General features: G+C 35.2%; 2 protein-coding genes across 2 annotated transcripts; both read left to right on the top strand.

The window, feature by feature from the left end:
* The first annotated feature begins 1,790 nt into the window (after positions 1-1,790).
* Positions 1,791-5,917, top strand: LOC111785711 (arogenate dehydrogenase 1, chloroplastic-like). The gene is made up of 3 exons (XM_023666093.1): positions 1,791-2,996; positions 3,484-4,460; positions 5,669-5,917. The coding sequence occupies exons 1-2, from the start codon at positions 1,906-1,908 to the stop codon at positions 4,436-4,438; spliced, it is 2,046 nt and encodes a 681-aa protein (XP_023521861.1). The 5' UTR covers positions 1,791-1,905; the 3' UTR covers positions 4,439-4,460; positions 5,669-5,917.
* Positions 5,918-7,225: 1,308 nt separating this feature from the next.
* On the top strand, positions 7,226-9,585 carry LOC111785710 (probable anion transporter 6, chloroplastic). The gene is made up of 4 exons (XM_023666092.1): positions 7,226-7,758; positions 7,875-8,020; positions 9,290-9,389; positions 9,508-9,585. Exons 1-4 carry the CDS (start codon positions 7,372-7,374, stop codon positions 9,577-9,579), a joined length of 705 nt encoding a protein of 234 aa, XP_023521860.1. The 5' UTR covers positions 7,226-7,371; the 3' UTR covers positions 9,580-9,585.
* Positions 9,586-9,607: the final 22 nt, after the last annotated feature.

Below are 9,607 nucleotides of genomic sequence, written 5' to 3'. Positions count from 1 at the left end.
GGAGGACTTTTATAAAAATATTTTAAACTTTAAATTTTTTTTTAAAAAATTATCATTATAATATTTTATTTAAAAAATACCATAATTTTAAAAGAGTTAAAATATTTTTACTGTTAATATATAGATAGAACTATTAGTATCATGTTTCAAAAATACTCACGAACTTTCAAAAGTAACAATACGTTTAGACTTTTCGAGAAAAAAATAAAAGGTTTGTGATTAATAAAATTAAAATTAAATAGGGAGAAGATGTATGAAGTGTATTCCATATATATATTAACGGTATATCTATATATATATATATTTAGTATTTTTTAAATATTAGGATATTTTTAAATATTTTTTTTTAATTGAGGATATTAATAAATTTAAAGCAAATGTATTTTTTTAAGCATTTTTTAAAATTTAATGGCGTTCAAAATTAGATTTTTTTTCTTTTTTTATTTATAGACATTTTTTTTATAGATAAAGTGGATATATATATTAATTTAACCCATTTAATTTGTGTCTTTTTTTTAATTATTTTTTGAACCAACCACAAAGCATGCGAGTCTTCTATTAAAAAATCAAAATAAAAGAGAAAAAACATTAATTTATTTTTTAAACTCAAAAGTATAATTTAATCTTTATTTAAAATAAAATTTTCTATTTTTAAAAATGGTATATAACCAATTTTTTTGTATTTAAAAATATTTAACATTTGTTTTAACCGACCGAACGTGCAAGTTGAGGGAGTCAACCAGTAATATGACAAAAATATAAGGGCATACAAGTAAAATTTACAAATGATTGAAATTATTTTGGTCCCAACGATCTCATTTTTAGATAAATTAGATATGTTATTAGCAATGAAAAAATCGCGTTGTGGACCGTCCAACATGATAGCCCCATCTATTTATTCATGACTCTTTAATTATTTTATGTTAAAGTTATATGCATATAATGATATAATTATTGATACATAGTTTTTTATTTGAATTCAATTAAATATTAAGATATAAAAGTTTAGATAGGCCAAAGTTGAGTAATCAATACGATATTTATATCTAATATATATTGAAAATGTAACTTTTAATAAATTTCTATTGAATTTTTTAAATTTTGTTTATTTTTTTTATGGGTTTTTTAAAAATAATTTGAATTACTAGACAAATTAAAAATATTACGCCTTTTTTACCATAAATTTTAAAATTAAGCCTATAAATATTATTTTATATATGATTTGTTAAATCAACGCCCATTTTTATAATTATTTTATTTTTTAAATTGACCATCAAATTTCGAAAAAAAATTAGTTTATTTTCCATTTGGTCCTTATATTTTAAAATATTACACTTTTACGATTGATTTTTCATTTAATACTGACACGAGTACATGGTGTTAATATTTATTAATTCATTTAAAAAAATTAAGTTAAAATTACCACTAATTTTTCATCAAGTTTAACGTCACAAATATTTTAAATTAATCAACAAAAAGAGAGAAAAAAACAAAATTGAAATTTATGAACCAAATAGAAATTAAACTCAAAACTCGAACTAAATTGAAATTATACTACAAATTTATAGAAAAAATGTAATATTTAGAAATTTACGAGGCGAACAATTATTATTATTATTATTATTATTATTATTTTGTCTGTTTAATTATAATTTTTAATATAACTTGAATTTCTAATTAAATTCTAAATATAAAAAATAAAAATTTGAAAATGTATTAAAAAAAAAAAATAATAATAACTTTAAAAAGGTTATATAACTAGAAAGAGCCATTAAAGAAAGCCACAAAAGGAAATCTGATACATTGCGGCGGCACGGCTACAAATCCTGTAAAACGTGTTCGTAACCGTATACTTCCATTTCTCTCAACCTCTCACGGCGGCGGACCGGAGCAAAATCGCCACCTATGCTGTCACCGTCTCCTCTCCGCCGCCTCTCTCCGGCCGTGCCTTCTTTACCTTCTTTCTCTAAACGCCGTCTCTATAACCACAAACCACTTCCGATTCTCCCCTGTTTTCAGTCTTTTCCCAAGCCTCTTATTCGAGTTCGCGCCATTGATGCGGCTCAGCCTTACGACTATGAATCCAGAATCGCGTCCCGTTTTCACAAATCCCAGAAGCTCAAAATCGCCATTGTTGGGTTTGGTAACTTCGGTCAATTTCTCGCTAAGACTATTGTCCGACAAGGTCATACTGTCTTGGCTCATTCCCGATCGGACCACTCCGACGCGGCTCGTAAGCTCGGGGTTTCGTTTTTCTCGGACCCCCATGACCTTGCCGAAGAACACCCAGAAGTGATTTTGCTCTGTACGTCTATAATTTCGACTGAAAGTGTTCTCTTATCGTTGCCGTTGCAGAGATTGAAGAGGAATACATTGATAGTGGATGTGCTTTCAGTGAAGGAGTTCCCGAAAAGTTTAATGTTGGAGTTACTGCCGGAGGATTTTGATGTAATTTGTTCTCACCCGATGTTTGGACCTGAAAGCGGTGCGAAAGGGTGGAATGATCTGTTCTATGTTTATGAGAAGGTTAGAATTGGGTCGGAGGAATCTAGGGTTTCGCGTTGTGAGAAATTTTTGAGTATTTTTGAGAGAGAGGGCTGCAAAATGGTGGAGATGAGCTGTGCGGATCATGATAGATATGCGGCTGGATCGCAATTCATTACTCATACTGTTGGGAGAGTTTTGGATATGTTAATGTTGGAGTCTACGCCGATTAACACTAAAGGGTATGAGAGTTTGTTGGATTTGGTGAAGAACACTGCTGCAGATAGCTTTGATTTGTATTATGGCTTGTTTATGTATAATAAGAACGCGTTAGAGATGTTGGAGAGGTTGGATTTGGCTTTTGAAGCATTGAAACAACAGCTCTTTGGGCGATTGCATGATGTGGCGAGGAAGCAATTGTTTGGAAGTGCAGAGAAATTGCGCACTTGGCCTGATATTCCTCCTCAATATGGTGCTTCTCTTTCACTGACAGCTTATTCTGAGGCTACCAGGCAAGGTCCCTGAGCCTTTCATTTCAATGATGTTTAATGTTCTTTTGTTCTTTGGTTCAACCAATACTTCTGATGAGTTTGGTGTTATATGTTATGTTTGTGCTCTATTTGGTGTTCAATTTTCATATTAAGCTTTTGGGTTTATGTTCTAATGGTGTCGAAATCGTTTGTTTGCTATTTTGTGGAGAGTTTGGCTCAAGAAAAACAATAGAACTTTTAAGGAGGTGGGCAAATCAAGCTATGAGTTACTAGGTACTTTGTAATTTGTGATCTTAGCTTAACTTCGTTAGATTGATCGTTCAACGAAGGCTCGACTTACAAAAAGAAAAGGATCGATCGTGAGAGAGTTTCAAATAATTTCTCTAAAAAGATGTTCATGTTAGTTGAATAGTTTTAAGATGCTGATTGTTTCTATCTTCATTGAGTTTCTGAAAATGTTGTGATATTTGTATTGTGATGAGTTCAAACCTCTATATTCTTTTTGCAGGTTTCCGAACTTTTCTCCAACTTTTGACTTTAAAACTGCAAAAACTGAGGAAAACTCTAAGCTCAAAATTGCTATTATCGGATTCGGTAATTTCGGACAATTTCTTGCCAAAACAATGGTAAAACAGGGCCACACTGTGTTAGCCTACTCGAGATCGGACTACGCAGCTGTGGCTGAAGAGTTGGGAGTTTCTTACTTTTCTGATGCAGATGATCTATGTGAAGAACATCCAGAAGTAGTTCTTCTCTGCACTTCGATTCTTTCAACGGAGAAAGTTCTCAGGTCGTTACCTTTTCAAAGATTGAAGAGAAACACTTTGTTTGTTGATGTACTTTCAGTGAAAGAATTTCCAAGAAACTTGTTTCTTCAAATTTTACCCCCAGAATTCGACATCCTCTGCACTCATCCCATGTTCGGGCCAGAGAGTGGTAAGAACGGATGGAACAATCTTTCCTTCGTTTACGATAAGGTTCGAGTAGGAAATGACGAATCAAGAGCCTACCGTTGCAACTTCTTTCTCGATATCTTTTCGAGCGAAGGGTGTCAAATGGTGGAAATGTCATGCTATGATCACGACCGGCATGCTGCAGGGTCGCAGTTCATTACGCATACGATGGGGAGAGTTTTAGAAAAGTTGAGCTTGAGCTCTACCCCAGTTAACACCAGAGGTTATAAAACCTTGTTGGATTTGGTGTCAAATACTGCTGGAGATAGCTTTGATCTTTACTATGGTCTGTTTATGTACAATGCTAATGCCATGGAGCAGCTTGAGAGGTTGGACCTGGCTTTTGAAGCATTGAAGAAGCAGCTCTTTGGGCGCTTGCATGGTATTATCCGGAAGCAACTTTTTGAAAATACGCAAGGCATCACAGAGGCGCAGGAAGATCCATTGATGAAGCCATATCAGAACGGCACTGCTCTTGTAACCTTGTCTGATTCTCGTGATCTTCATTAGGAATCATCTCTCAGTCTTACTTGTAAGTGTTCCATATATATCCTTTGTTATTTCTCAGAGCTGCATTAGTTATTTCTGCCCACACGGACACAGATAAGACGACACGTCAATGAACATGAATATATTAATACTTCTTTGTAGATAAACAACGTAAATTTAACTTAGAAAATATACAAAGTTTAGCTGATATTTGGAAACTTTGGATGAGTTTAGCTGGCTATGACTAGAGGAAGAAGATGTGTTAGGAATGATCAAACTATAAGGATTAGAGTTTATAGGACAATCTCTACTTTTTTAGATCTGTGTTCAAGCTATATCCCAGTTGTTTGTGTTCATCTGATATATATATTTAAAATTTAGACACGTTGTTAGCGTGTTGGACATGGATAGGTCTGGACACGGGTCGGTGCTTGCTCTCATTGTTCTTTATGCCAATGTGTCTGCAAAAGATTTGATGTGAGATCCCACATCGGGTGGGGAGGAGAACGAAACATTCTTTATAAGGGTGTGGAAACCTCTCCCTAGTAGACGCGTTTTAAAACCTTGAGGGAAAACCAAAAGAGGACAATATCTGCTAGCAGTGGGCTTGGGTTGTTACAAATGGTATTAGAGTCAGACACCGGGCGATGTACCAGCGAGGAGGCTGAGCCTCGAAGGGGTGGACACGAGGCGGTGTGCCAGCAAGGATGCTGGGTCCCAAAGGGGGTGGATTGCGGGCTCCCACATCAATTGGAGAAGGGAATGAGTGCCAGCAAGGACGCTAGGCCTCGAAGGGGGTGGATTGTGAAATCCCACATTAGTTGATGAGGAGAACGAAACATTCTTTATAAGGATGTGGAAACCTCTTCCTAACCGACGCATTTTAAAAATCTTGAGGGAAAGCCCGGAAGGGAAAGTCCAAAGAGGACAATATCTACTAGCGGTAAACTTGGGCCGTTACGTTTGATTCTTTATCGGTCTGGTTCTGAATTCAAGTTCTATTTTTCACTGTGAATTTCATTGCTAATATTCGAGTTTGTGAGTGCACATCATCTATCTTGATACAACACTTTCACTCGACTTTCTGTTGAATGCGATGCCGTAATATGAATGCAGTCTGCTTATCTGATATCAACTTTATTTCATGCACCCATTTCCTGCAACCATCTAGTCATTGTGATTGTATTTGGGTGAGTTTTCTGTAAGTTCTTAGAAGCATCTTTCAACTACTACATATCTTGCTCGTTTTAGGTATGCTGGTGGTGCACAGTTAAGAATCAACCATGTCGAAGGCGCAAACGGCCCCTACAACTCCATGGCAGCTCTACTCCATTGTCGTTCTCGATCCCGTCAACCAGCACCCAAAATCCGACGCCATTGCAGGGAGGCTGGTGAGTAATTTAAAAGTGTTGGAGGAAAAGTAGATGAGTCTTTGATGGGATATGGAAGAAGATGATTAAAAGTGTTAGTAGGAATAAATTCTGGGTTTGAATTGGGAGATTTTGGGTTATTTCTTCTTAATAATATCTTTAAATTTTTAAAAAGTAAAAAAAAAAAATATAATAAAAAAATAAAAAAATATTATGGTTAGTTTTGGATGAAACCTGACCGCTTTTTATTTAAAAAATATTCTCGAACTTTTGAAAGTTTTGATTAATATCGGTGTTTAAAAAATAAAAATATACTAAAATATCCCGTAGCATTAACACATTTCCCTTTATAAAAAAAAAATTAAAAATAAATAAATCTTATTGTTAATGCATGGACTTATAGGTGACTCATAAATTATCTCTATTTTTAAAATTCGAGTATTTTTGAAATATGACAGTAATAATTATCTCTATTTTTAAAATGCACGAGTATTTTTGAAATATGACAGTAATCGGTCTCAGATTTTTTAAATTCACTGAGTATTTTTGAAATATGACAATAATTGTAATGGTAATATTAGAGTATTTTTGAAATATGACAGTAACCGTAATGGTAATGTCACGAGTATTTTTGAAATATGATAGTAACTGTAACGGTAAGAAACATAACCGTAGTAATATCACGAGAATGAAATATGACAGTAACCGTAACGGCAATATCACGAGTATTTTTAAAATATGATCGTAATTATTATCTCTATTTTTAAAATGCACGAGTATTTTTTAAATATGATAGTAATCGGTCTCATAGATTATCTTCACTGATTTTTAAAATTCACGGTATTTTTGAAAATATGACAATAATTGTAACGGTAATATTATAGTATTTTTGAAATATGACAGTAACTGTAACGGTAATATCATGAGTATTTTTGAAATATAATAGTAATTGTAACGGTAAGAAACATAACCATAGTAATATCATGAGTATTTTTGAAATATGACAGTAACCGTAATGGTAATATCACGAGTATTTTTGAAATATGATAGTAACTGTAATGTTAAAAAATATAACCGTAACGGTAATATCACGAGTATTTTTGAAATATGATAGTAACCGTAACGATAAGAAACATAATAGTAATAATAATATCACCGAGTATTTTTGAAACTTGACGATAACAATATTTTTGAATTTTTTAAAAAAGTTTTAAATGTGATTTAAAATTAAAAAAAAAAAGCTTAAAGTTATTAATAAAAAAAAAATTTTAAAAATTTTTTTTTTTTAAAGTTAGAGGATATTTAGATATTCTGAATTAAAGGTATTTTTGAAACAAAAAAAATAAATTTTTTTTTAATTTTTTTTTTTTTTTTTAATCTAAGGTATTTTTGAGATAAAATATAAAATTAAATATTTTAGTGAGCCAGGCGTTCTAAATGCATGGCAGCCTCACAAATGTGCAAGCTTCCGTGGCCAGTCCAGCTTCCTCCCAACTCCCAACCATGGCCGCAACTTCCCTCCACGTCTCTTCTTCTTCCGCTTCCCGCTAACAGAAGAATCGAATCCCAAACCTCTAAACCCCAATGGCGAAATTCTCAATTCGACCCCATAATAACCCCTTTCTCCCTCACCGCACTAACCCTCACAGTTCAATTTCCCACTCGGTTTCCGCCACTCGCTTGGTTTCTCACCCCCAACTCCTTCGATTAAGCCTCCGAGTTCGTTGTAGCATCAAGGAGAAAGAAAATGTTAAGGGCAACGAAGAACTTCCCCCTGTTCTTTCTGGGCTAAAAGTCGATGAATCGGAGCAAACTGAGTCTATTTCGAAATTTGAAAACGGTTTGAGCTCTGGAAATGGGATTGATGAAGTGGGTTTTGATTCGAATTGGCCGCCGTGGAAGAACGTTCCTGATAGATATAAAATGATAGGTACTACGGCGCTTGCCTTCGTTATTTGCAACATGGACAAGGTGGGTTCCTCTGTTTTTGTGACTTTTTGAATTTGGGTTTCAATTTTTCTCTATGGTTTGTCTGTTTTAGGTGTTTTCGTGGGATTTATAGTTGGGTTTGTTGTGATTTTTGGCAGGTGAATTTAAGCGTTGCTATAATTCCAATGTCGCACCAGTTTGGATGGAATTCTTCTGTGGCTGGATTGGTTCAGTCATCTTTCTTTTGGGGTTATGCTTTGAGTCAGTTGCCTGGTGGGTGGCTCGCCAAGATATTTGGTGGGAGGTCAGTATTTAAGTATCGATGTTAGCAGGTTTATCGTTTCTTCATGAACCCTTTATTTTTTGGTGATTACTTGATCAATGAATTCATTAGCTGAAGTGAAAGTTAGAATAATTGTTTCAAGCTGGGTTATGATATTGGGTTTCTATAACGGCTGAAGCCAACCGCCGGTAGATATTGTCATTTTTGGGCTTTTTCTTTCGAGCTTTCCCTCAAGGCTTTAAAACGTGTCTACTAGGGAAAGGTTTCCACACCCTTGTAAAGGGCTTTCCCTTTCGAGTAGGGAAAGGTTTCCACACCCTTGTAAAGGGCTTTCCCTTTTGAGTAGGGAAAGGTTTCCACACCCTTATAAAGGGTGTTTCGGTCTCCTCCCCAACCAACGTGGGATTCTCACAATCCATCTCCCTTTAGGGCCCAGCGTCCTCGCTAACACTTGTTCCTTTCTCCAATCGATGTGGACCCCCACCAAATCCACCCCCTTCGGGGCCCAGCGTCCTTACTGGCACACCTCCTCGTGTCTACCCCTTTGGGAAACAGCCTCCTCGCTGGCACATCGCCCGGTGTCTGGCTCTGATACCATTTGTAATGACCCAAGCCCACCGCCAGCAGATATTGTCTTCTTTGGGCTTTCCCGTTCAGGCTTCCTCTCAAGGCTTTAAAACGCGTCTGTTAGGGAAAGGTTTCCATACCCTTATAAAGGGTGTTTCGTTCTCCTCCCCAACCAATGTGCGATCTTACCGTTTCCTAAAAAGATTATGGGAGAATTTGAAGCTTTTGTTTGAGATGCCTTGTTCCTTGACACTTTTGATAATGATTTTGTTCTTTGGTCTTATATTTTTGAAAGTAAGTTTAGCTAACTATACCGTTTTAAGGTTCTTCACTTTTTAGAATTTTGTTATGGTTAGAAGTAAAAATGTTAGTAAAGAAGCTTAATTTTTAAAGAAGAAAAATCAAATGGGTCCTTAATGTTTACCTTGAATCTTGAAATCTGGGCTGGTGTTTGCCAAAAGCCCCTTGATGTCCTTGTTTCTCCCTGGCAATCTCAACTGGCTTTTAACTTGTTTTTACGTTCTATTCTGCGAGTTATATCGATAGAAACATTGATCTTTCTGTTTATTAAACGTAGCAGCTTCAGACCGTTTGCTGCCATTCATTATTATTTGTTAGTAGCCATATCAATTGAAATGCTGTGTGCACTCTTCACGGTTTATGTAGATCATACAATAAGCTACGAAAAGAGTCATACTCATTGCGGGTTTTTTTTTTAAATAGAAAAGTTTTGGAGATCGGAGTACTGACTTGGTCGCTATCCACTGCACTCGTTCCATTTCTTGCTGGATATATGCCTGGATTAATTTTATCAAGAATTTTGGTGAGCGATACTACTCGTAAAAGAGAACCACTTCTTATGGTTTCCCTCTGTTTTATCCTGTACATTCTGTTTGCTTCATTCTTTAAATTCAATGCTTATCAACTTTCACTGCACATAGGTTGGCATCGGAGAAGGCGTTTCACCATCAGCTGCAACCGATCTTATTGCCAGGCAGGTTAAACTTGCATAATCGTTAATGGTCGTTTTATTTATTCATA

This window comes from Cucurbita pepo, unplaced genomic scaffold (genome assembly GCF_002806865.2).
Source record: "Cucurbita pepo subsp. pepo cultivar mu-cu-16 unplaced genomic scaffold, ASM280686v2 Cp4.1_scaffold000662, whole genome shotgun sequence".
NCBI classification, from domain to species: Eukaryota; Viridiplantae; Streptophyta; class Magnoliopsida; order Cucurbitales; family Cucurbitaceae; genus Cucurbita; species Cucurbita pepo.
Note: the sequence above shows the minus strand (reverse complement) of the source record. Positions and strands in the feature narration are given on the sequence as shown.

Bases quoted from the DNA above. Each gene is read 5' to 3' on its own strand.
- LOC111785711 (XM_023666093.1), top strand. From the start codon at position 1,906: ATGCTGTCACCGTCTCCTCTCCGCCGCCTCTCTCCGGCCGTGCCTTCT. The intron at 2,997-3,483 runs GCAAGGTCCCTG...TTCTTTTTGCAG, and splicing joins GCTTATTCTGAGGCTACCAG to GTTTCCGAACTTTTCTCCAA.
- LOC111785710 (XM_023666092.1), top strand. From the start codon at position 7,372: ATGGCGAAATTCTCAATTCGACCCCATAATAACCCCTTTCTCCCTCAC. The intron at 7,759-7,874 runs GTGGGTTCCTCT...GATTTTTGGCAG, and splicing joins TTATTTGCAACATGGACAAG to GTGAATTTAAGCGTTGCTAT. The intron at 8,021-9,289 runs GTCAGTATTTAA...TTTTTTAAATAG, and splicing joins GCCAAGATATTTGGTGGGAG to AAAAGTTTTGGAGATCGGAG.